Source organism: Tenrec ecaudatus, chromosome 2 (genome assembly GCF_050624435.1).
Source record: "Tenrec ecaudatus isolate mTenEca1 chromosome 2, mTenEca1.hap1, whole genome shotgun sequence".
In the NCBI taxonomy this organism is placed as follows: domain Eukaryota; kingdom Metazoa; phylum Chordata; class Mammalia; order Afrosoricida; family Tenrecidae; genus Tenrec; species Tenrec ecaudatus.
The window spans coordinates 194140521-194168095 of NC_134531.1; the positions used below are offsets into that span (position 1 = coordinate 194140521).

A 27575-nucleotide genomic window follows, 5' to 3' on the forward strand; every position below is an offset into this window, starting at 1 on the left:
TTCCTTGTATTCATTGTTATTAGTGTGATTATTCTAATTCTGGCAAAAACATATTCCACACATCCTCCAATCCAGCACCTTCTGCCTGTGTCACCCAGTGCCATTGCCATGCTTTTCCTGTTGTTTCCGTTTTGTTACTCTGTCCCTGTACCTTCTTCAACACCTGGCTCCCAGAATGTGGTCCAAGATGGTGCTCAAGATTTGGCAACCAGAGGGAAAGAGGAAGAGGGAAGGCAAGCGTCTTTCTTCTTAAGAATGAAATCAAGATTTTGTGTCTGCCACCGTCCCGCATCTTTCATTGACCAGAACACAGTCACCTGCTTCTCTTAGTTGCAGGAAAGACAGAACTGTAGTCTCAGCATGGCAGTTGTGTGTTCAGTTCAAACTTCTCTTACTAAGGAACCAATGGATATTAAGGGCCAGTCTTCCTTGAGAATGGATAAAGAGGCAGGTATGTTTTGTGTCAACTTGGCTGGGCTAGAATTCTCAGTGGCTGGCAGTAGAGACCTTCCTCATGGTGGCATCTCATATAATACTGTAACCAACTGTTGGAATCTGTTGTGAGCATCAAAGCAGTTGTGAGAGGATGAGGGAGGAGAGCGGCCCCCTCTCTCAGATCACTGTCCAGCTGCAATTGAAAGAAAGGTTTCCCCAGGGGTGTGACCTACTTAAGGAGACTCCATGGGAAGGCTTGCCCTCTTCATGCTGGTGTGGATTCTGCATCTGTTGCATCAATCCCTGGTTCTGTGGATTTGAGCCAATAGTCCAACATATTGTCTGTTGACCCTACCTGCCATGTTGCCTGCTGATCCTAGATTCATTGGCCACAAGCCTGACTTGCTGACCTGGATTCATCCATTCTTCCTCTACCAACCTGTGGGTCAGCCTGCTTCCTGATTTCTGGTTTGTGAGCCCTGGAAGCTACTCAAATAGCTAATCCTTCAGACTAACATCCGACCCATAGCCTTGAACCAGACTGGACTTAACCGCTTCTGCAATGGTGTGAACTAATTTCTTGGTATAAACTTCTTCAGCCAAACATAGGCATCATTGCGTAGTGTGGCAAAAAAAAAAAATTCCACCTGGAAATTTTGCTTATTTTTAAAAATTTCTGTTTAGGAAAAATGCTCAAGATCCCAAGTGAGGCAGGTGAGCAGTGATGGGGCTTCACCTAAAGTCCTTAATTCCCTCCCTGAGGAAAGCAATAAATAAGCACACCACAGTGGAGACAGCTGCGTAGGCCCCACACGGAGTCATGCAGAGAGGCTGAGACTGTGCGCCCCTGAAGGCTATGTCCTAAAAGGGGAAGCAACTTATATCTCACTTGCCAAAACACCCATGTTTGTAGTTTCGTGTCAGCCCCTAACAAATTATCACAGACACGGCAGGCACAATTGTACAGCTATCATATGTAAAGATTACAGTCAAGTCATAGAGAATAAGAGAGATAAGAGAGAAAGGAAAATGAAGGAGTCAGATGCATTTCAGGATGGCATGCTCACCTCAGCCCCTCTTGGTGGTCCACGTGGGGATGTGGGAGGTGGGAATGGCAGGAAACCGAGAGTGATTTCTTTCTAACCAAGGCTTATATATCTTCGGGGGCATACAAGCCCCTGATTACAGGTAAATACATATGGCACCAGAAGGGGTTGTACTACAGGTAATACAGTAACCAGAGGAGTAAATCTCAGGGGTAAATACAGGCAATAGGAAGGGGAGGGATTGGGGGTATGCATATGACAAGATGGGCGGATCCTAGATTCAGTAGCCTAACTTTGGATGTCACTGAGCAGGGTTGACCTGTTCTAAGCTCTCCAGGGAAACAATCACTATCCTATCAATGGGGCCCCACCTATAGTGGACCAGACAGGAGTCTGATTGCTCTGGATGGCTGAATGCCTTCAGGGCGAACATCTCTAAGCATCTGACCTCCCACCACATACTGGCAAACAGCCTCTTAGGTTTGGCATAGCTTTGGGGGAGACAAAGCTGGAGAAAAGTCTTTTTATATCCCACAGTTGCAGGTTGTCATAGCTTCATGCAAGAAGGCAGACTACCAAAGTCTACCTTGCTGGAGCGCAGCAGCCAACAGCCAGCTTCATCTGCCAGCGCTTGATCTCCAGTTCTGGGGAGCCCGAGAGAGTTGCAGCCCCTGCAAGCAGCTGCCTGGGACTGCACGAGACCCACGCAACAGCCGCCCAGCATGGCCCCTCTGAAATCTCTGGCTCACAAATCATCAGCCAAAGAAAGTGATGGTTTTAAGTGGCTCAAGTTAAGCTGTCATAATGACAGAAACATTCGGACAGTGTGTTTTGTCATTGAGATGGTAGAGGTTTCATATCACCAAAATGGAATGTTTGAAGAAATATTTTGAAAATAAGAAAATTTAAGCACTTTCTCATCAATACCCAGGGGTGGGCATATGTAGGAGACTAGTTCTATAATTTAGGTAGAAATGGTCCTTGGCTTAGTGGCTGCGGGCCCTTTTTTTAAATTTCCTCTGAAAACTTTTTCAGTTTTATACTGAAAGCATCCCTCAATTTTATTATGAAGGATTTCACAGCTGTGGAGGGATTCAAGCACTAGTACCATGAAGGACCTAGTCCTTCAACTGAGATAATTTAATAATTAATGTGTCCCCCATATGACAAATGGTATAATTTTTGGGACCATTAAGCAGAAAGTTATAGAATAAAGATCTTATTTTTCAAAGAAATTCTTTTTCTGATGATAGAAGTAATATAAGCTCAAAGCGGAGATACTGGAAAATATGTGGGGTTGGAGGAGTTGGGGCGGGGAGGAGGGGGGGGTCGTGCAATTTGCTTTCTGAGCTGCATTTGGTTTTCATTAGGCAGGGGTGCCCTCCACTGGCAGCTACGTGAATTGTCAAGCACTGAGGTTTTTCGCTGAGGGTTTGGGTTGAAATGTTTGCTCTCTTGTCTGTCAGTCAAGAAAGCGGAGTTTCAGAAACGGAAGACCAGAAACGTATGTTTTCACACCTGGGGATCTTGACAAAGTTACCTTGGAGTAGCTAGTCTGATTGGACTCTCTTAGCCAGTTTGTTCCCAGGCTCAAGTCCATCTGGTACCCCTGGATGGCAGACACGTGGGGCTACAGTCGCTCTCTTCCACAGCTCTCTTCCAGAGATTCTTACTTTCTCCCTCCGGTTCATTCTTCTCCCTTTTCTCCAAACACACCCGGTCTGGTTTACTTTCTTTTGGTGTAAATTCATTTCGCCCGTGTTCATTTTTTAAAAAAAATCTATGAACTCATTGAAAAGGAGCACATTCAAGTAACCACATCTACATATTAAAGTGTCTATACTATTTATGAAAAGAATCCCCCCCACGAATATTAGGAATAACGAGAAAGACTGCAGTTGCATTTCGATAAAGCGATAGTTTCTGAGGACATGGGGTAGGAGGTCTCATTCTCCCAGCAGTTAAATAAATAATTTAAAAAAAAGAAACACACCCCAAAACCCTTTTATTTGTGAATGAAGTGAAGGTTTACAGAGCGGAGCTTTCAACACGTCTACACATTCTGATTACTCCGCTGCATAGCGATCCCTCCATGTTACTGCTCTCATTCCTTCCCCGCATTGCCTGTTGGCTTCCCTCCTCCTTTTCTAGCCCACGGATCTTTGTTCCTGGGTCAATGCTGCACTTTTTATTTAAATGGTTGGCTGTTCTAATACAGCGGTGAGTCCAGTTCCAGACCGGAAAGGTCAGGGCCATAGTCTTGGGGGTCTCACTATCTTCACCTGACTGGTAAGCCCAGCACGCAGGATTCTGACTGTTTCTTTGTGGTTGTTATTGCTAGGTGCTGTGGCGTGTCCTCAGACCCCTAGTGGCCCTACGTCCTGCAGAAGGAAACACTGTGTGGTCCGGTGCTGTCCTCACTACTATAGTTATGTGTGAGTCCATTTTACTAGCCACTCCGTCAATCCATTTTGTTGAAGGTCTCCCTTTTTCGCTGACCTATTGCCAAGCATAATATCCTTTCCAGGGACTAACGGATCCCTCTTGATAACAAAGAATGCGAGACAAAGTCTCATCATGTTTACATCCGAGGAGCAGTCTGACTGTAGTTCTTTCAAGACTACAGATCTCTTTGTTCTTCTGGCAATCCATGACCCTTTGGGTTCTCTTCCCAATTATCAAAATTCAAATGCAACAATTGTTCCCTGGTTTCAATGATTAATCATCCAACTTTCATTTGCATATGAGGGAGCTGTAAATACTATGGTTTGTGTCTCACTTTAGTTATCAAAGTGACATATTTAATCTTTAGGCGGTGCAGTAGATTTGCCCAATAAAATACATCATTTGGTGTCTTGACTGCTGCTTCTATGAAGCACTGATTGTGCATCCAAACAAAATGAAAAGGCTGACAACTTCACTTTCCTTCTGTACTTTATGATGTCGTCTATCGGTCCAGATGTCACTGTGGTGTGTTTATTTACATTGAGCTGCAGCCATTGATCTTGACCAGCCAGTGCTCCTCACTTGCAGCAGCAAGCTTGCGTCATGGGATATCCCAGGTTCATATAGAAAGCCTGCCTCCAATGCAGATGCTGAATGCTTCCTACAGTCCAGCTTCTCTGATTATTGGGTCAGTATACAGACTGAATAAGCATGGTGAAAGACTACAACCCCGACACACATTTTTTCCTGATTTTAAGCAATGCAGCATCCTATTTTCTGTACAAATGGCTGCCTCTTGATTCGTATGAGACCAACGAAGTGTTCTGGAGTTTCCATTCTTCTCTTTCAAGTTCATGATGATCACAAACTCGAATATCTTCCCATAGTCAAGAAAACCCAAGTAACCATCTTTCTGGTATTTCCCTTTTTCCAGCCAAGGTCCATCTGCTACCAGTAATGATAACTTTCATGCCACCATTGTGCCACGCCTTCTTTTGAGTCCAGACTGAGTTTCTGAGCATTCCCTCTGATGCACTGCTCCCGCTATTGTGGGGTTACTGTCAGCAAAAGGTTACTTGTAAGATTTTTACCAAATTCTGCATATGCTAAAGCTAATGGAAGAAAGGATAAAGTCAAAGAATTGAGCAGATAATTTAAAAGTGCGGCTCAAGGAAACAAAGCATTAAAATGAAATGTTCAAAGACCCCATAGTTTGAAAACCAAAAAGGTACATGCTCAGCATGTCTTGAGCTGAATGACTTGAAGTTAAAATTCAAGACTCAAGGTACAATATTGAAGGAGATTTTGTGCTAAATAATGAACTGTACATGGTGCATCAAAGGAAGATGGAAGGAATACACAGAGTCATTGTACCAAAAGGAACCAGGCAATTTTCAACCATTTCAAAAGTAATACATTGACAAGAACCAATGGTATGGAAGAAAAAAAATCCCAGCTACAGTGAAGGCATTAGCAATAAATGCAGCTCCAGGAGTTGATGGAATGTCAGTTAAAATGTTTCCACAAGTTGATGAAGCCTTGAGAGCACTCACTTGTGCATTCCAAGAAACTTGGAAGAAAGCTCTCTGGCCGGCCAACAGACTGGAAAAGATCCATATTTGTGCCCATTCCAAAGACAGGTGATCCAACAGAAAGCCAAAATTATTGAACAGTATCATTATACCATATGCATGTGAAATTTTGCTGAAGATAATTTTTTTAAAGTTGCAGTACTGCATTGACAATGGGTTGCTAGAAAATCAAGCCAGATTCAGAATAGAGTACGGCACAAGGGATATGATTGCTGATATCAGATGGATCTTGGCTGAAAACAGAGAATACCATGAAGCTGTCTTTTATTAATTATGTAAAAATATTAGTCTATGAGGATCATACCAAACTATTAATACCATTTTGAGAAGAATGAGGAATCCACACCACTTTATTATGTGGACCTGTACATTGACCAAGAGGCCTTCATTCCAACAGAGTAAGGGGATATTGCATGGTTTAAAACCAGGAAAGATGTCCATCAGGGTTGCATCCTTTCATCACACTTATTCAATCTGTATGTTGAGCAAAGAATCTGAGAAGCTGGACAGATAAGCATCTGGATTGGAGGAAGACTTATTAGCAACCTTTAACACGCTGCTGACACACACTTGAAGTTGAGCTAAAAGTGAAGGGAAGTTGAAGCACTTGCTGATGAAAATAAATGTGGATTGTAACTCACTGTAGAGAAATCCAAAGTCCTCATAACTAGACCAATAAACAAATTTATGATACTCATACTCATTTCCCTGCCATAGAGTTGATTCTGACTCACAGTGCCTATAGCACAGAGTAGAACTGCCTCTGAGTTTCCTAGATCACCGCTTTTTAGGGGAGCAGAAAGCCTAATCTTTTCCCCAAACATCATATTAGATGAAGAAAATATGGGAGTTGTCAATCATTTCATTTTGCTTGCATTCCAAAATAAACACTTCATAGAAATGATAGTGAAGAAATAAAATAACATACTACATTGGACAAATCTGTGCACAAGGCCTCTTTAAAGTGTCAAAGAACAAGGATGTCACTTTGACGACTAAGGTTTGGCCCTTCCAAGCCATGGTGTTTTCAGTCACCTCAAATTCATGTGAAATTTTGGACAATAAAAAAGGAAGACTTCTTATCTCACTATCATGCTCAGTCCCCACCAGAGTTTCAGCAATTCCTCTTTGTTACAGGGGGAAAGTAAAAGGAAATAGAGGAAAGAGCTGGGAGGCAAAGGGCATTTATAGAGGTCTGGATAAAGATACGTATATATGCAAATATATTTATATATGAGGATGGGGAAATATATCTATGTGCATATATTTATAGGTTTAGTATTAAGGTAGCAGAAGAACATTGGGCTTCCACTCAAGTACTCCCTCAATGCAAGAATACTTTCTTCTATTAAATTGGCATTCTATGATGCTCACCTTCCCGACACAACCACTGAAGACAAAGTGGGTACATAAGCAAATGTGGTGAGGAAAGCTGATGGTACCCGGCTATCAAAAGATATAGCATCTGGGGTCTTAAAGGCTTGAAGGTAAACAAGTGGTCATCTAGCTCAGAAGCAACAAAGCCCACATGGAAGAAGCACACCAGCCTGTGCGAGCACGTGGTGTTGAAGGGATCAGGTTATAAGGCATCATCAGAACAAAAAAATCTTACCATAGTGAATGACCCGGGGAGTATGGAGTGGAGACTCAAAGCCCATTTGTAGACCACTGGAGATCCCTTGCAGAGGGGTCTCGGGGAGGAGACAAGACAGAGAGGGTGCGATGTAGCAACAATGAAAAATACAACTTTCCTCTAGTTCCTAAATACTTCCTCCCGCCCGTCCCCCCCCCCACCACCCCCCACCCCCACTATCATGATCCCAATTCTAACTTGCAAGTCTGGCTAGACTAGAGAATGTGGATACCGATAGGAACCAGAAACACAGGGAATCCAGGGCGGATGATCCCTTCAGGACCAGTGGTGAGAGTGGCAATACTGGGAGGGTGGAGGGAGGGTGGGTTGGCAAGGGGGAACTGATTACAAGGATCTACATGTGACCTCCTCCATGGGGGATGGACAATAGAAAAGTGGGTGAAGGGAGAATTCGGACAGGACAAGATATGACAAAATAATAATTTATAAATTTTTAAGGGTTCATGAGGGAGGGGGGAGGGGGAGCGGGGAGGGAGGGGAAAGTGTGAGGACCTGATGCCAGGGGCTTCAGTGGAGAGTAAATGTTTTGAGAATGATGAGGGCAATGAATGTACAGATATGCTTTACACAATCGATGTATGTATGGATTGTGATAAGAGTTGTATGAGCCCCTAATAAAATGATTTTCAAAAAAAGGAAGACTTGAGCAAAATTGATATATTTGGATTATGATGTTGTTGAAGGATATTGAAAGTACCATGGACTGCGAGAAAAACAAACTACACTGGCTTGGAAGAAGTGCCACCAGAATGCTACTGAGAAGCAAGGATAGGGAAACACGTACTGCGCGCTTTGGATTTATTCTCAAGAGAGACCTAGAGAAGGACATGATGCTTTGACAAATAGAAGGTCGGTGAACAAGAGGTATCTCCTCAAGGATATGACTTGACACAGTGGCTGAAACAAGGGTCTCAAATTCAACAATTGTGGGGATGCTCAGATTCAGGCAGTGTTTCATTCTGTAGTGCACAGTCACTATGAGTCAGAACTGAACTGCTGGAATTTAACAATAGCCATTATACTGATGAGACAAAAGAACCTGTTAAAAATATCATAATCGTGGTGATTAAGATTTCTCCTTGTTTAGTCAACATGTTAATGGAGGTTTTAAGTGTTTCATCAATAATAGAAGTAATAAGGAAATGAGAAGATTACACTGCCCTGATTTTCAGATCATTGCATCTTTATATGTGTTACCCAAGAGATAACACATCTTTTTTTTTTTTAATAAAAAAGCACTGGAACAAATAAGACACCCAAGCAAGAAATTTTTAGTTAAAAAACCAACAGATAAAAAAAAGTTTTTTCTTAAATATCAATAATAGTCATGTATAAAATGTTACGAGACAAAGTAAGAAACCAATGCTGAAAATTTTTAAAAAATCATTTTACTGGGGGCTCTTATTACAATTGATACACACATCCATTGTGTCAGGCACATTTGTACGTTTGTTGGCATCATTATTTTCAAAGCATTTTCTTTCTACTTGAGCCCCTGCTATCAGCTCCTCATTTTCCCTTCCATCTCCCACCTCACCTCCCTCATTAACCCTTGATAAATTATTATCATTTTCATATCTTACATCATATGCTGTCTCCCTTCACTTAATTTTTTGTGTTGTTTGTTCCTCTGGGTGTGTGTGTGTTTATATGTCCACCACTGTGATGGGTTCCTCCTTTCTCTCCATAACTTCCCTATACCCTCGTGGTATTGATACTTTCATTGTTGTTCCTGAGGGGTTTATCTGTCCTGGATTCCCTGTGTTTCAAGCTCTTATCTGTACCAGCATACATGCTTTGGTCTAGCTGGATTTATAAGGTAGAATTGGGGTCATGATAGGGGTGGGGGTGGGGGAAGCATTAAAGAAGTAGGGGAAAGTTATATGTTTCATTGGTGCTTTACTGAACCTTGACTGGCTCATGTCTACCTTGTGACCCTTCTGTAATCAGATGTCCAATTGTCTACAGATGGGTTTTGGATCTCCACTCCACCCTCCCCCTCATTCTCATCGATATAAATTTTTGTTCTGGGTCTTTTGATGCCTGATACCTGATCCCATCGACACCTCATGACCATACAGGCTGGTGTGCTTCTTCCATGTAGGCTTGGTTGTTTCCCAGCTAGATGGCTGCTTGTTTATCTTCAAGTCTTTAAGACCCCAGATGCCATATCTTTTGATAGCCAGGCACCATCAGCTGTCTTCACCACATATGCTTATGTACCCACTTTATCTTCAGCGATTGTGTAGGGAAGGTGAGCATCATGGAATGCCAGGTTAATAGAACAAAGTTTTCTTACTTCTGTAGAGGCCCAATGTCCATTTGCTACCTTACTACTAAACCTATAAATATTTGTACATAGCTTTATTTTCCCATAGTCATATATAAATCTACTTACATATGTACATGCCTGTATTTAGACCTCTATAAATGCCCATTTGCCTCCTAGTTCTTTCTTCTATGTCCTTTTGCTTTCTTCTTGTGTCCCACTATAATGTTCAACTTTCATTCTGGTTTTAGTAATTCCTTTTGGTTACATTGCCCTTGATCAAGTCCCACCAAGCCTGTTAGGAGAGATGTTCAATGTGCACCACAAACACACTATAACATACATTACACAATATTTTTTGGTAAAGTACAAATGCCTTCATAAAAAATAAAAATATACGTGACTAGATAACTCTAGAAGAAAATGGAAGTCAATAAAGGTGAATTGAAAAGGTGAATGACCTCATGAAATTCAAATTAAAATGACAGTGGAATATAATTTCATATCCCTCTGAATACCAGACATTTAAAGATTTTTATAAAGATAGAAACAAGACAAGCTAGTAAAGAACAATTTGGCAATATCTTTTAATGCCAGGGATCCTCATTCCCTATGACTCAAGAATTCTATTCAGTGATAAAAGGTTTAGAAACATTGCTGTACACAGGAATACGGGCTAAGTATAATTACATTTTCTGTATAATCATTTGCATTATTTGAAGTAGGAAAATAATTGAGACAACACAGTAGTTCCTCGGGAAAAAAAAGATTCTACAATGATATTTTATGCCATGGAATTCTATGTCACAATGGAAATGAAGGAACTCTTCAAATTTTCTATTAGTGGAGAACCATTTCGAGAGGCTAGTGACAGTCATCTTAATTTATTGTCAATTTTTTTCATATTAATACCTCATTGCTGTCTATTTTTAATAGGGTGAATGGAAAATATAATCATACTTGGAATCAAAGGAATTTTATTTCTATTTTTCTTCTTTTAGCTTTCCATCAGAGTCCAACTCATAGCCTGACTATAGGATTGCATAGAACAGTCCTGGAGAGTTTCAAGGCTGTGTATCTTTATGGCAGTGCGGCTCAGCTGGTGTGTTCAAATATAGAGCTTTGTGTCAATCGCTGTGCTGGTGCAAATACCAGTCTTCCACTGAGTGGCCTGTCAGAGGAATCACCCATCCCCCAGTCTGGGAGCAAGATGGTGAGGCACAGATGGAATATTCCTTCCCAAATCAGATCCCCTTGTGCAGGAGTTCCTAGTCTGTTCTGGACCATTCAAAACTGAAGACACCTTCAAAGTAGTTGGCCATCCATAATCACAGCTGCTATTGCCGATGGCTTGCTTACCTGTTGGTACTCTTAACAACTACATGGTATTGCCTCTTAAGGCTCTTCTCCTGTAAAATGAGCTAGTTCTTTTACAATTTTCCTTTTTGCTGAGCCCCACAATGTGAGGCTTAATTTATTTGTATCAATTGCTCCATCTTCCTCAGGCTAATCAATATTATTAATACTTACAAATTATAAATATCTCAAAGCCTAGTTATAATGAAACAGACACAATAACCCTTTGTTTATGAAATATTTAAACCAATTATAGTCATTATATAAATTTGTATATGATGTGACCTTTGTGGCTATTTATAGGTAAAATCATGTTGAACAATATTTCTGGAAATTCTTAATTCACAGACCTTCTTGCTTTATCCTTTTCCCTCTCATATTTGCAAGTAAAAATTTTAAGAAATCTATTTGTTAATGGCCAATAGATAACTGAAGCTATTTGAAAATTTCAGAGCCCATGGGTTGAATGCTCTCTGGAAAAAAAGGCTGAGAACACAACTTTTTGGTTCCCTATCTCCCCAGTAGATTTCCCAACCCAATTCTCTAGCCCTTTATAACTACTCTCTTCTTTTCTCCACACTGTTTTATGCCATACGAGACTGACCTGTGTTTTAGGGTACAAAAGAGAGCCCATATCAAATATAATTTATTAAATCTTAAAGAAGACAAAGACACAGACATATCATCCAGATGAGGGAGGCCAGTAGATCAACACAAGGTTAAAATGGTGTCCGTGAACTCACAGTGGGGAAGCAAGATAAATAGGGCATTGGAAGGCAAAGTAAACGATCATAAAAACATGATTAGTGGCAGATTAGCACATCACAATTATAGGTGGGAAGCACAAGTACAGGTGGGACCAAGATTGGGACACGTACGCTGTTAGATAGAAGGGCTTACAAGATTTTTCCAGGGCTTCTAACCAAGGCAGTCAGGGCAAGCTTGATAAAACATGACTCATAACCATGTGACCACCTGTACCATACACAGTATGGTGAGCTCCATCACATCTAGGCAAGCCCTTAAGAGAGAGACTGACCCTCTGTGGGCTGGCGGGAGAGAGGTAGAGGCAATCTACTCTCTAAGGCATTGGCCTGAGGGCAAGATGATCCATATCCTTGATTAATGATCAAAAAGCAGTCAATGAAGGTTTGATTCATGTGGGCACCCTACAAATGGATCCCCACATTAGGGCTGCTACAGCCATCATTTGTCTTTTGCCAATCAGGGTGCTCATAATTTAAACTCTAACACTGATGTATGGACTGTTTACATGAGATCCCCTGCTTTCTGTCTTCCAGTTGGTTTCAATCAGTGAGAAGACCAGCAAGTGACTGAATTTGGATGAAAAGATGTCAGGATTCACTTTACACTTGCTGTGCCCCTCCAAACAAAGTCTCTGTTCTTGCCAAGTATTCATCTCCTGCAGCTTTCTTTCAGTTCTGGTAGATTCTCCCTCCTCTGTGCTTTCAGGCCTCCCACTATTGATAGGCCCAGTGAAATCCACCATCCATTGGTGGTTTCCCCATCCTGCCCATATACCTTATATCCCCGATTCTGGGTGTATTTATTGCTGGAACACCAACGTGTACACCAACTCCACCAGAGGAATAGAAACAGCCCACATGGATATGATACAGTCTACTTTGGTTTTGTGTTTCTTTGCCTTTGTACCTTCTCAAACCAAGCATACTGGTAAATCCTCCTGAATATATTTGGCACCAAAATAATTGCACCCTTATGCAATTACCCACTTTCCAGCTTTGCCTCAGGTTTGACTATTTCCTATTATTATTATGTTTAGTGTCACAGACTAAGAGTGTGCACCAAGGACTGTGCTCTCCTCTTAGGACACAGACTACATTTCCCAGTGCTGGAAAATTGCATATGGGCATATGTCTGAGTTTGTCTGAAGAGATGTGGGCAGAAGTGATGTGAGCTACTTCCAGATCTGATTTATCAATTCTTACAGGACTGGTGCTTACTCTACTTCTCACCTGTCAATAGATTAAAGAGAACCTACGAATGAGAAGAGTGATGACAAGGAAGGACTCTGGGTCATGAGTGGAAGGATAGAAGAAAGTCTTCACTGACCTATGAGGGGTATCCAAGAGAAATGGGGTGGGGAGGGGAAACTCCGCTGGATGGAGCTTTTGTAGTTTGAATTCCCCTCCCTATGCAAGGGAGGAGAATTCAAATAACTTGCTCTGAGTTAGTGCACCCAATGGCATGGCCCGGGAAATTTCTCTGATCACAGTGAATTTTTTCATAAAAGCAATTTTGTTCAAACCTCATTTTTTTTTTTGGTGGCTGATTTAACAGAACAGCGTGCAGCTGTGAAATTTGTTTCCTGCTTGGGAAAAATGCCACAGAAATGGTTGTGATATTGAACACAGCTTACAAGGACAGTGTTATGGGAAAAACTCAAATGTATGTGTGGTTTTCTCCTTTCAAAAAGGGTGAAATGTCAATTGATGACAAATCTTATTCTGGACTTCTGTCAACTTCCTGAACGGACAGAAATGTTGACAAAATTTTGCACTTGTGCTTGAAGACTCACAACAGACCTTTGAAAAGACAGGGAAATTATCAGAGCTATCTTGGAACTTGGTTCATTACATTTTAACAGATAATTTAGGAATGAGAAAGATCACTGGGAAATTTGTGCCTCAGGTTCTGACTGACCAGGAAAAAAAAAAGAGTCGAGTGAAAACATGCCACGTGTTGTTTTGCTTAAATTTTTGGAATATGTTACTCCACTCTCTCCTCTTCTTCCTAGTTTCTGCTGATAGGCCTGAGCATATTCTTATTTGGGAACCTTTATATGTGATTGCTTGTTTTTCCCTAGTTGCTCTCATGATTTTCTCCTTTTCCTCAACGTTGGATAGTTTAACTATTATTTGCCTTGGTGACTTCTTCTTGGGTTGGTGTTCTTTAAGCCTCCTGAATGGTTGCCTGGTTTTCATTCATTAAGTTGGGGAAGTTTTCCTCCAAGAATTCTCTCACTATTGTTGCAGATGACTTCTTTGTTGTGTCTTCCTCCGGTAAGCCAATAATTTTAATGTTGTTCCACTTCATAGCATCAGACATAGCTCTTATGTTTTCTTCAGCTTCTCTGATGATCTTATTAGATTTTTGTTCCCATTTGTTAAAGTCTGCTTGGCTGTCCTCCACATCACTGATGCGGTTCTCTGATTCCTCCAACCGATTCTCAAGGTCTGTGTTTCTGCTACTGGTTTTTGTTATCTCCTCCCTAAGCTCCTGTATTTCCCTTTGGTGTATGGCCTTTATCTCGTCTATCATTTCATCCTTTTTCTGTATTGTTTCCCTCATAGCCTGTATGACTCCAAGCAGCATTCTGAAAATTTCTTTCTGTGGCAACTCAATGTCTACTTCTTCTATGTTTGTTGTTATTTTCAGGACATCTGCCATTGCCTTTTGTTTCTCCTGTTTTTTTGACATCGTTGGGGCTGATGACTGTGTTGCGTTCTTTTAGAAGGAAAACAACACAAACACAAGAATACTCTACCCAGCCAAATTATTGATCAAGATAGATGGAGAAGTAAGAGTCTTCCCAGACAAGGAAAAATCCAAAGAATATGTTAGAAGTAACCCAGCCCTAAAAAAGATCTTTGCCGACCCAGTATGGGCAGAAGAACAACACTCACCAAGCATAAATAAGAGACCACCACGTAGAACAATCTCACCTAGAGGGCAACAAAGAGAAAACAGACCCCAAGATAGCATTGGCTTAAGGATGGAAAGAATCCAAGAATGATACAAACACACACACACATGCAAAACACAATAATGAGAAAGGAAAGTAGGAAAACTCCCAACACAAAAGGTATAAGATGACATCACAGAGTCCACAGATGGAGATAATAACCTTGAATATCAATGGCCTGAGCTCAGGCATTAAAAGACTGAGACTAACAGACTGGCTAAGCAAACACAACCCATCAATCTGCTGCCTACAGGAGACACATCTGAAAAGATAAAATAGGCTGAGAATCAAAGGCTAGAGAAAGTCATATCCAGTAAACAGCAATACAATAAAAGCATGGGTTCCAATCCTAATCTCAGATAAAATTTTTTAAAATTTTAAACGTTTTATTAGGGGCGCATACAACTAAGGATAAAATTGACCTCAAAGTGAAAACCATAAAAAGAGATAAGGAGGGACACTCTATAATGCTGAAGGGAATGGTAGACAAAGAACCACTAAGCATTGTAAACATATATTCCCTGAGAACCCCGCTGAATATGTCAACCAAACACTCCAAAATATTAAAAATGAAAGCACAGCCTCAACAATTATAGTGGGCGACTTCAACACACCACTCTCTGGGAAAGATAGATCACAGGGAAAGAAACTCAACAAGGGGGCTATAGATCTAAACACCACAATTAGACAATTTGACCTGATAGATATTTACAGAGCATTTCATTCAAATACAAAAAACTTCACTTTCTTTTCAAATCCATATGGCACATATTCGAAGATAGACCACATGCAGGGGCATAAGGTGAATCTCCATAAATTTAAGTACATTGAAATAATACAGACCTCTCTATCTGACCACTGTGCCTTAAGGCTGGAATTCAACAAAACGAAGACAAAGAAAACAAGAGCAAACAATTGGAGGATGAGTAACTCTCTAATGCAAAAGGAGTGCATACTGGTACAGATCAGAGATGAAATTAGGAAATTTCTAGAAACCAATGAGAATGAGCGCACGATGTACCCAAACTTATGGGACACAGCAAAGGCAGTTATAAGAGGAAGTTTCATAGCAATACATGCACACCTGAGAAAGGAAGAGACTCATGATTGATATGCTGGCACAAAATTTACAAAAACTAGAGCAGAGTCAGCAGGACAATCCTACTAATAGCAAAAGAAAAGTTATTATAAAAATCAGGGCTGAGATTCAGGAGAGGGAAAATAAGAAAACTATGGAAAAAATAATACTGCTAAAAGTTGGTTCTTTGAAAGAACAAATAGAATCGATAGACCATTGACAAACCTAACCAAAGAAAGAAGGGAACAAATTTCAATAGCAAGAATAAGGGATGAAAGAGGGGTCATTACAACAGACCCTACTGAAATCAAAAGGATAGTTACACAGTACTATGAAGGATTGTACTCCAATGAATTCAGCAATTTGGAAGACATGGACAAATTCCTGGAAAAACAATCCCTCCCTAGACTATCCTCGGTGGACATCAAGAATCTCAACAAACCCATAGCAATAGAAGAAATAGAAAAGGTTATCAAGGGATTACCAACAACCCCCCCACCCCCGCCTCCCCGGAGAGATGGCTTCACTCGAAAATTCTACCAAGCATTTAGTGAAGAACTAACACCAATCCTACACAAACTCTTCAAGAACATATAAAAAGATGGCAAACTCCTGAACTCCTTCTATGAAGCCAGTATAACTCTGATACCAAAACCGGGCAAGGATCCCACAAGAATAGAGAACTACAGACCAATATTCCTAATGAATATCAATGCAAAAATCCTTAACAGAATACAAAAGTATATAAAATAAATAATTCACCACGACCAAGTGGGATACATATCAGGTATGCAGGGATAGTTCCACATATGAAAGACCATTAGTATCATTCGCCACTTTGACATGAAAAACTATAAGAACCACATGATAATATCCATAGATGCAGAAAAAGCATTCAACAACATCCAACACCAATTCCTGTTTAAGACACTAGCGAAGATAGGAATGGAAGGAAAGTTCCTCAAGACAATACAAGCTATATATGAAAAACCAACAGCCAAAGTGGTAGTCAATGGAGAAAAGACTAACACAATCCCACTGAAAAAGGGGACCAGACAAGGATGCCCCTTGCCCCCACTCTTATTTAATATCATGCTGGAGGTTTTAGCCAACAGCATAAGGCAAAGAGAAGACATCAAAAGTATTCGTCTGGGGAAGGAAGAGGTGAAACTATCGTTATTTGCAGATGACATGATTTTATATATGGAAAATCCCAAAATTTCCACAAAGGAGTCCTGGAAGCAATAAAGGTGTTTGGCAGAGTAGCAGGATACAAAATCAACAAACAGAAGACCATTGGACTGTTATACACATTGGATAAGACCACAGAAAAGGAGATAAAAAAGGTGGTTCCCTTCACAATAGCCAAATTCAAATATCTGGGGATATGTCTCACTAAAAGAACAAAAGATCTACATGGGGAAAACTACAGAACACCATTACAAGAAACCAAGAGCGACCTCAACAAATGGAAGAATGTTCCATGCTTGTGGATTGGAAGACTCAAGATGTCAAGATATCAGTTCTGGCAATGGCACTATGTAAGTTTAATGCAATCCTGATACAATTACCCTCATCTTTCTTCAAAGAAATGGAAAAACTGATTACCAACTTCATATGGAGAGGGGAGACGCCCAGAATTAGCAGAACTCCTCAAGAAGGACACAGTTGGAGGGCTTGCTTTACCTGACCTTAGCACATATTATACAGTCACAGTAGTCAAAACCGCACAGTATTGGTACAACGACAGATATGCAGACGAATGGAAAAGAACTGACACCCCAGAAATAAAATCATCAGCATACAGACAACTGATCTTTGAGAAGGCCCAAAATATATCCAATGGGAAGCAGATGCCCTCTTTAACAAGTAGCGCTGGGAAAAATGGATACCTACCTGCAGAAAAATGAAGCAAGACCCTTATCTCACTCCATGCAGAAGAATAAACTCAAGGTGGCTCACAGACCTTGAAGTTAAACCCCAAACTATTAGGGCCATCAATGAGGGAATTGGGAACAAATTGAGAACTTTGACACAGGGAATACATAGGCTATCAGAAATAGGGAAGGACACAAACACAGAGGAGGCACAAATTGACAAATGATATATACTGAAGATAAAACACATGTCTACATTGAAAGAATTCACCAAGAGAGTAATAAGAGAGTTCACGGACTAGGAAAACATCTTTAGCAATGACACATCAGACAAAGGCCTTATTACTGAAATCAACAATACTCTGTTAGCTTTCAAAAAGAAAAAAACTAATTACCTACTTGAGAGTGGGTTAAGGACTTGAAAAGAAGTTTCACAGGGGCAGAAATCCAAATGGCCAGCAAATATATGAGAAAATGCTCCCGATCTTTAGCTAGAAGAGAAATGCAAATTAAAACACCAATGAGGTATCACCTAACAACCTCAAAGGTAGCCCAATTCAAAAAATCAGAAAGCAACAAGTGTTGGAGGGGCTGTAGGGAGACAGGAACTCTCATCCACTACTGGTGGACTTGTAAGTCTGTACGACCACTATGGAAATCAATCTGGTGATATCTAAAACAGATGGAAATAGAATTACCATATGACCCAGCAATCCCCCTACTGGGCATATACCCAGAAGAGGCAAGAAACAAACCAATACCAGACATCTGTGTGCCAATGTTCATTGCGACACAGTTCACAATTGCAAGGAGTTGGAAGCAACCCAAATTTCCATCAACTGACGATTGGTTTAAAAAACTGTGGTATATACATACAATGGAGTACTATGCCTCGCTAAAAAGCAGTGATGAATGTATGAAGCACATTGCGGCATGGGAAGATCTGGAGGAAATCATGCTAAGCGGAGTAAGTCAGGCACAAAAGGACAAGTATGTGAATCCGCTGAGGTAAGAATTTAAAAAAAGAATGCAAAAGAGGCATAGGGAAAAAGCTTCTGTATACAAACATTCTTGGTGCGAAGACGGTTTAGTATGGCAGGGACCAGATTAAATGCAGGGATGCACATGGTAGACAACTGGGGAGGAGTAAAGGAAAAAAATGTTGAAAATAAGGAAGAAATAGGTAGCGGGGTACGGGGCGCTAACCCACCCAAGGGGGAGGGTATTGTTTATATCTCCACAGGGAAAGAGGGACCAGACTTCAACCCAGTGCCCCAGTGTGTGAATGCATCATTCCAGCGTGGAGTAGGGAACCAGTGGAGAGGTCTGCGGGGCTGGCCCCAGACCCAACTACTGAGTGGATGCCTTCCCCTCCCCCCAGAAGAATTTATTTCAAAGGACGGCATTGAATCTGCAGCTCCCAGAGAGGGACATATCTGATCAGAGCACACAGGAGCAGATGAAGGGGGAGTAGGAGAGAGTGGAGCACATCCTGGCCCAGCAGGCCTTGAGGAAGATGACCCCAATTAGAGCAGCCAGTCCACAGAGAGGACCACATGGCCAGCCCCACTATGAGACATTTTGCCCCTCAGTGACCCATGGACCTGTGGGGGACAGCACCAGAGACACAGTGTGGGAATTGCGCCCGACCTGATCCCACCATATGGAGGCAAAGCACTGGGGGAGTGCAGCGGAACAGCAAGGAAATGGAGTGGCAAGGTCCCCAGGGAATGGTGAAGGTGGACTTTGGGGCCAAGGTGTGGTACCCCAACAGACTGCATTGGAAACCACTCCTAAAGGCCAGCAAATGATCCTTGAACTAACTACAAGCTTTTCTTTCTTGTTGTGTTTTGTTTTGTTCTTTGTCAGTGGTTTGTTGTTGTTTTGTATATTGTTGCTTGGTTTTGCTCTGTCTTGTTTTTGTGCATGTTATTATCCCTGCAGGTCTGTCTAAATAAGATAGGCTGGATGAACAATCTGGAGGAGAAAACAATGGGACCAACAGTTCTGAGGGGCCATGGGGTTGGGGGATGTGGGGGGAAAGGAAGTGGTGTTAACAATCCCAGGGACAAGGGAACAAGTGATGCAAATTGGTTGTGAGGTGGGTGTGTTTGGCCTGGTAAGGCATGATCAACGGTAATGTAATGAAGAGGTGTTGCTGAAACCCAGGTGGGGACAGAGCATGGTAGTGGGACAGGAGGAAAGTCAAAGGAAATGGAGGAAAGAGCTGGAAGGCAAAGGGCATTTATAGAGGTCAAGATAAAGATATGTACATATGCAAATATATTTATATATGAGGATGTGGAAATAGCTCTAGGTGCTTATATTTATAGGTTTAGTATTAAGATAGTAGGAGGACATTGGGCCTCCACTTAAGTACTCCCACAATGCAGGAATACTTTCTTCTATTAAATTGGCATTCTATGGTGCTCACCCTCTGGACACAACCGCTGGAGACAAAGCGGATGAATAAGCAAATGTGGTGAAGAAAGCTGATGGTGCCCGGCTATTAAAAGGTATAGCATCTGGGGTCTTAAAGGCTTGAAGGTAAACAAGTGGTCATCTAGCTCAGAAGCAACAAAGCCCACATGGAAGAAGCACACCAGCCTGTGCGAGCACGTGGTGTCGAAGGGATCAGGTAAAAGTCATCATCAGAACAAAAAAATATTACCATAGTGAATGAAGGCGGGAGTGCAGAGTGGAGACCCAAAGTCCATTTGTAGACCACTGAAGATCTCCTTGCAGAGGGATCTAGGGGAGGAGACAAGCCAGTCAAGGTGATGTAGCACCGATGAAAAATACAACTTTCCTCTTGTTCCTAAATGCTTCCCACTCCTCCCCCCACCCACTATCCTGGTCATAACTCTACCTTGCAAGCCTGGATAGACCAGAGGATGTACACTGGTACAGATAGGAACTGGAAACACAGGGAATCCAGGGTAGATGATCCCTTCAGGACCAGTGAGTGGTATGAGTGGCGATACTCAGAGGGTAGAGGGAGAGTGGGTTGGAAAGAGGGAACCGATTACAAGGATCTACATGTGACCTCCTCCTTGGGGGACAGACAACAGAAAAGTGGGTGAAGGGAGAGGTCAGACAGGGCAAGATATGACAAAATAATAATTTATAAATTATCAAGGGCTCATGAGGGAGGGGGAATGGGAAGGGAGGGGAAAAATGAGGACCCGATGCCAAGGGCTTAAGTGGAGAGCAAATAGTTTGAGACTGATGAGGGCAATGAATGTACAGATGTGCTTTACACAATTGATGCATGTATGGATTATGATAAGAGTTTTGTGAGCCCCTAATAAAATGATTTTTTTTAAAAGACAACATGCCATGCTTTGAAGAACAGCTCCAAAGTGACCCAGACTTTTCCACCCAAGGTCATTACAGGTGAGGAGATACAATGCTATTCTTACAACCCCCAAAGCAAACCTCAATCAAGCCAGTGGAAGATGTCATCATTGCCTCAACCCCAAAAGTTCATCAAGTGAAATAAAAAATCAAGATGATGCTCATTTTCTTTTAATCTTTCATCTATCAACTTTCTGTACCTTACACTTGTCAGAGGAGGGAAAGAAAAATGATAGTGTCTCAGTGAATTTGGAGTTCATTCCACCAGATCAGATTGTTAATCAAGCTTTCTTGACTTAGTGGTTCTGATAAGATTGTGTAACAGTGTGCAACAAAAAAGGCCAGACTTGTGGCAGACAGGGGACTGGTTTTACCACCACGACAATGCATTTGCTCATGCAGCAATGTGTCATATTTTTCCCCCCTTCACACCAACAAAAGAGTATGCCTTTATTGCTTCATACACCTGACTCACCTGACCTGGCTCTGTGTGACTTCGTTTTGTTTCCTTGAATGAAGCATGGGACATAAAAGGACAGCAACTTGACTATGTAGAAGATGAAGGAAAAAAATGTGGGAGGTGCTGTCAGCCATCCAAACAGAGGAGTTTGAGAAACGTTTCCAAGAATGGAATCCCAGATTTGAGAAATGTATTAAGTGTAATGGAGAATATTTTGAAGATGATAAGATTGTCATATAAAAAATTAACTACATAGCTTTGAAAAAAATCCAGCATTTTTTAGGTACCCCTTCATATATTGAACTGAAATCAGAATGAGAAATCCAGTTTCATGGGATTAAGGCCCCGAGAGTTGTGGAGTTTCTTTTATGCAGTTTGTTTCATTTATTAACACCTTCTATTTGTCACATAGAACTCTCTTGCCCAGTTTTCCTAATTTCCTCACCCCGCACCGCCTCCATTTCATTATGCAATCCTTTCGGCACTGGCAGCTCCATTGGGATTTCCTATTTATATAACTGGTGTGTGGGGAGGCTGTGTCAGTAGCACTCAGAGTGAGTTCTCCCTCATGTGTGCTGTTGCATTAAGGAACCAAGGCCACCTTCTCAATGTCTCTAAGCTTCTCTTGCACTTGTCAGAGAGGGAAGGAAAGCTGATAGTGTCTCAGGCCTAGAGGTTCTCTTGTTGTTAGGAAAAGAAGACTCCAGTGGACAGATTCTGACTGGTTGATTTTGATCTCACACATGGTGTTAGATATCCAGGCTGTGTGGCTAAGATACATCTTAGGGGAAGAAAACATAGCAAGGGTCCTCTCAGATCTTGGAATTTATGATTGCTTGGCTTTACTTGTTCTTTCTAGAAAGGAAGCACAACGATTTGAATGATTAGAAGACTTCAATCTTAGTCCTGGCTTTTCTTCTGCTTTTTGGAAGCTTTGAGTAGTTCATGAATTATTTGTAATTACATTTCATCAGGAATTTAGTCATATGTGATCAACCCACTCTAGGAAGGTGTAGCATGTGGGAAACAGGACCAGAAAGAGAGTGTAGGCAGACATATTCTCTATGCTCATCATAAAGGGTCTGGAAGGCCAAGCCTCTGGTGGAGGAAAGCCTTTGTGAGTTGGAGATGAATCCCAGTCACATTCTCCTTACTAAAAATCATCCTCACAAACACCTCCCCCCCAAATAATAGTGCTACTTTTAAGATGACTCTTACAAGCCCAAGGCTGCTTACTATGTGCCTTGAGGCTATCTTCTGTTAGAGCAATCAGGTTCAGTTGTCTCCGCCCCCAATGCAAGCCCAATGCAGTATCCCTCCTGATACTCCGCCCCCAATGCAGTATCCCTCCTGATACTGCTCATAGATTCTCCCCTGGAGGGAGCTCAGGGACATCCAAGATTAAACCACCATTTTAGCTCTAGTATCTGCCCACCGTGTTATGTATGTACTCACCAGGGCTTGCTAGCCCTAAGACTGTATAAGAATGCTAGAGAATACCATCACTTTTTCTCATTCCTGCTTCATAGAAAGGTGAGTACCTTGCATGTTTCGTCAGTCTTACTATTTTCCCTCAATTGCATGGCCACTCTTCAGGACCCTCTCTGTTGTAATGCTGGACCTTACAGTAGCAGAGGGGCCACAAGGACAGTTGAGGAGGAATTTCAAGTGTCCACTATGAACTTCCTCACTCACCCCAAGCTTATAGAGGATGGGAAAGTAGAGAAATAGAATCTGTAAATATAATTACCATTTTTTAAAAAAAGATTTGTGCCGAGAATTTCATTTTCCCAAAGGCAGAGAAGAGCATTAATGCAACCACTTTCAGAATCTGAGTTTGTGCATAGTTGGAGGATAGAGAGGATTGGAAGAGAAAATATGAGTCGCTATAATGTGATAGGCTTGAACTCAAAGGATTTGCCCAGGTAAAGTGGACAAAAGCAAAACAAAACAAAACTTACTGCCATCGAGGCAATTCCAACTCAGTGACCCTGTTAGACAGGATAGAGCTTCCCCATGGAGTTTCCAAGGCTTTACATTTTTTATGGGAGTAGACAGCCTCATATTTCCCTCGTGGAGCTTCTAGTGGGTTCTCACTGCAGGCCTTGTGGTCAGCAGCTCACTGTGCGCCCACGCACATCCAGACCTCCCTGGGTGTTTTCTAGACATCAGATAACAATGGTATTTGAAGGAGTTTTCTAAGTGGCTCTCCTAGAAGGGTGACACAGGCCTCTGTAGAGGAGAATCTGCCGGGAACGGACATATTTCTAAGGACTGAGGAGGAAGAACACTATAAGGCTTTTCTGCATCAAAAGAGTATTGGGTGCAGATCATCAGTGGTGGAGCACTCTTGAAGGAAAATGAAAACAAAGGTCAGATTTAATCAATAATCCATCAATTCTTTTCAGGAGAGGGTTATCCTACTTCCCTTCCCTTGCCTTGCAATGCCTCTTCTGCCCTGGAGGGGTCAGAGCCTACATCACAGAGGGGAGGTAAAAGGAGACAGAATAATGAAGAGAAGAAAGCCCTCTTTCATTTTACCAATTGACAGTGTTTGCTAGACAGAGAAAAACCAAACCAAACGTGCTGTCATTGAATCAATAGTGACGCAGAAACCCCTTGTGGGTTTCTGAGACTGTAACTGGGGAGTATAAAGCCCAATCTTTCTCCCATGGAGCTACTGGTGCTTTCGGACTGCTGACCGTGAGGATTGTAGCCCACCTCATGACCACTACACCACCACACCACCTGGGGTTCTAGACAGAGAAGGGCAAGGGGAGAAGTGAAGATGTTAGTAGCCTTAGAAAAGAGAGGTAGAGACATGTTTCTGTATATACCGCTCCAGCACAAAGAAAGGTTAAAGGCAGGTAAAACACATTTCCCAATCAGCAGATGTGTTAGTCTGGGTCCTTTAGAGAAACAAATCCATAGAAACCCATGTATTAGAGAGAGTTTTATATATATAAAGGTTAAGTGCACATCAAGAAAACATCCCAACCCAGTGCTGCCCAAGCCCACAAGTCCAACATTAACCCATTAACCCACATGTCCAACACCAATCCACAAAGTCCTCTTCTCACAAAATACACACTATGACACCGACTGCAGAAGGAAAGCCGAGTCAATGAAGGTGTAAGCATCTCAGCGCTGGCAGGGGTCTCCTAATAGCAGCTCCAGCACCCAGAGCTGCATCAGGGTAGGTCCATGTGGCTTCTCCTTAGGGATGTCTTGCAAGAAGTGAGCCTTTCCAGCTGAAGCAGGGAACTGGCTAAGGCAGCTGCACTCTGGTCCAACTGTCACAAAGCAAGAGACCCAAGAACTAGAAAGGTGAGGCTCACTGAGCCATTTATCTCTTTGCACTTCAATTAACCTCATGTGTGTTTATCAGCCAGGTTGGCACAATAAACTTTATCAGCGTATGAGACAGGAGATAGCTAAAAAGCTGGGTGGAGAAAGAATGTTCACATTACTGCCACAATGACTGCATTTGGGATCAGGAGACCAGAGCACAACATGACGTCTGGCATGCAGTGGTGCAGGGACATATGTACCTGGCAAGAGAAGGTGCACTATAGAAAACTAGCTAATACAACTGGACATCCCCTTACAGAAGGGTCTCAGGGAGGAGACGAGCCACTCAGGGTGCTGTGTAGCAATAAGGAAACATACAACTTTCCTCTGGTTCCTAAATGCTTCCCTTCCCACCCACTATCATGATCCTAATTCTACCTTGCAAATCTGACTAGACCAGAGGATGTACACTGGTACAGATAGGAACTGGAAACACAGGGAATCCAGGACGGATGATCCTTTCAGGACCAGTGGTGTGAATTGTGATACTGGGAGGGTGGGGTAGAGAGGGGGAACCAATTATAAGGATCTACATATAACTTCCTTCCTGGGGGATGAACAACAGAAAAGTGGGTGAAGGAGATGTCAGGCAGGGCAAGATATGACAAAATAATAATTTATAAATTATCAAGGGTTCATGAGGGAAGAGGAGCGGGGAGGGAGGAGGAAAAATGAGGAGCTGATGCCAGGGGATTACGTGGAGAGTAAAAGTTTTGAGAATGATGAGGGTAACGAACGTACAAATATGCTTTATATAATTTATGTATGGATGGATTGTGATAAGAGTTGTATGAGCCCCCAATAAAATGATAAAAAATGAAAGAAAATTAGCCAATAGCAGAAGCCCCATCGGGAAGTCAGGCAATGAAAGGTCCAGCTCTACAGTCCACCAGAGCTTTTAGACTAGCCAAGGGCCTTTTAAAAGACACCCCAGTGGCAGTGTTCTGAGTTGAGGGACTGAGCACGAGATTAGCCGTTGGAAACCACCAGCCAATTCCGTGGAAGAAAACTCAGGCATTCTACTCCCCAACTCCAGTATCGAGTTGTCGTCTGAGAACTGACTCGATGGCAGTAGGTTTGGTTTGGTGTAAATGCAATCTGAGCCTGATCAAGGTTTAAGTTTGAGTGAGTGAAGGATCATTACCACCCACATGTTAACTTTTAAGGCAAAGAGTTGGAAACTCACAAGGGCAGTTCTACCCTGACCTATAAGGTGTCTGCATCTGTTAGGTTTCTGGAGTGGGTAATATGTTGATTCTTGGATCCACACTATGTGCATTGTGAACTAAAAATCCATAATTTGAATCTGTGTACAGAGCTAATTTTTTTTCTCTGGTAGCTCGAGGCCCTGTGACAAAGCTTCAGCCTGGGGTCAAAATCCTTGGGGGCAAGGGATTGGTTTCAATGACCTTGCTGAGGGAAACAATGGCATAACCAGCCCTGCCCGCTCCATTGGTCACAAAACTGCGACCATCAGAGAACCAGACCCAGTAAGCTACAGCATGCGGTTGGTCTTTAAAGTCTGGGCAAGGCAGCTTATTAGTAGACAGTAGCTCAAATCAAGAATGGAGGGGCTCAGAGTCCACCCCACGGTCGTCAAGGAGTAATATAACTGGATTGAGGGTTCTATTAGTCTGGACAGTGACATCAGGGTTCTCTATAAGAAGGATTTGGTACTTGAATAGGTGGCTACAGAAAGCCTTTAGCTTGTAACACTTCGGAGAGCCTATGGTCAGTCAGGACCTCTAAAGTTGCTCCTATGGTAATCTTAACTGCTTCTCTGACTATGAGTGCCATGGCCACTATTGCACGGAGGCAAGCTGGCTATCATAAAGAACATTTGGAAAGAGATAGTGGGACTAGAATAAGGCATATGGCCATGTAGGTGTGAAGCTTTGGGAATACATCTCAGCCTAGAAGGGCATTGGACATTCAGGGACTATGAGAAGGATATGGGAGAGGTAAAAGTTGTCCCAGAGGCAACTTAAGGGTTCCATAAAGTGTTGTACTACAGGCTTTCATGACACTTCCATGATGGTGCAAGTGCATGGTGCCAGGGGTCTGGGGAAGAAGGTAAGGACAGAGTAGGCAGCCCTGTATCTAGGAGGAAACTTACTGGCCTACCAGCCATATTTATGTTTACCTGAGGCTATAGACTCCTAATGGCCATCTCCTGCTGCTGGGCCATCTGGGGCGGGTGGTTTCAATCCTCAGTTAGCAGCTGCACAATAGCTAGGAGGCTCCTCCCCTCATGGGTGTCTCGTAGGACAGAGCTCTGCCCAATGGCCAGTTTGTTTTCAGTCGTAACATGGCTTCCGTGGAGGCCTATTCTGGTTAGGGCAATCCCTTGCTCAGTGAACCAGGCAGTGGCACACATGAAACTTGGTGCCTTGTTCAGGGGTCTTGGAAATCTGGGCGGCAATAATGGGCTTTGGTTAGCTATGGCGGCCAGTACCTGCGCATGCCTAACGTTCTCCTTTCTCTCCTTTACCTGAGCCTGTTCTCCCCCCTCTTTGTCACTATTGTAAAAGGTTGCATAGTGTCCAGCTCTTCTAGTGTAACTACTTCAGACTTTTGCACTAACTTCTGGATGTATTTCCAAATACCTGGTGTGGCCTTGTGCAGAATTTCTCTTTGCGTAGGACATTCCCTTTATATATGTCCATGTTTACCGTGGTGTGATTCCCCAGAGCTTCTCTCAGCTGTTCTAAGAAACTTACAGGGTTTTCATTAGGCCCTTGGTTAGCCTCCCTGGTGGTCTGATTATGTCAGTAATTTTGTTAATTGAAGAGCAGAGAGATAAATGGCTCAGCGAGCCTCGCCTTTCTTGTCTCTTGCTCTTTGATCATCTGACCAGTGTGCGGCTGCCTTGCTTTTTCTGTGCCTCAATGTACCGGTTACACTACCTGTGGGACACCTAACCCATGG

At 42.3% G+C, this 27575-nt stretch overlaps 1 protein-coding gene across 1 annotated transcript in view; it reads left to right on the forward strand.

The window, feature by feature from the left end:
• Positions 1–405: 405 nt before the first annotated feature.
• The window catches only part of LOC142440258 (olfactory receptor 2Y1B-like), a 46482-nt gene continuing 19312 nt past the window's right edge, over positions 406–27575 (forward strand). Inside the window, exons 1-2 of the mRNA XM_075542742.1 lie at positions 406–451; positions 1120–1149. Coding sequence (XP_075398857.1) covers positions 406–451; positions 1120–1149 — 76 coding nt within the window. The remainder of the gene's footprint in view (positions 452–1119; positions 1150–27575) is intronic.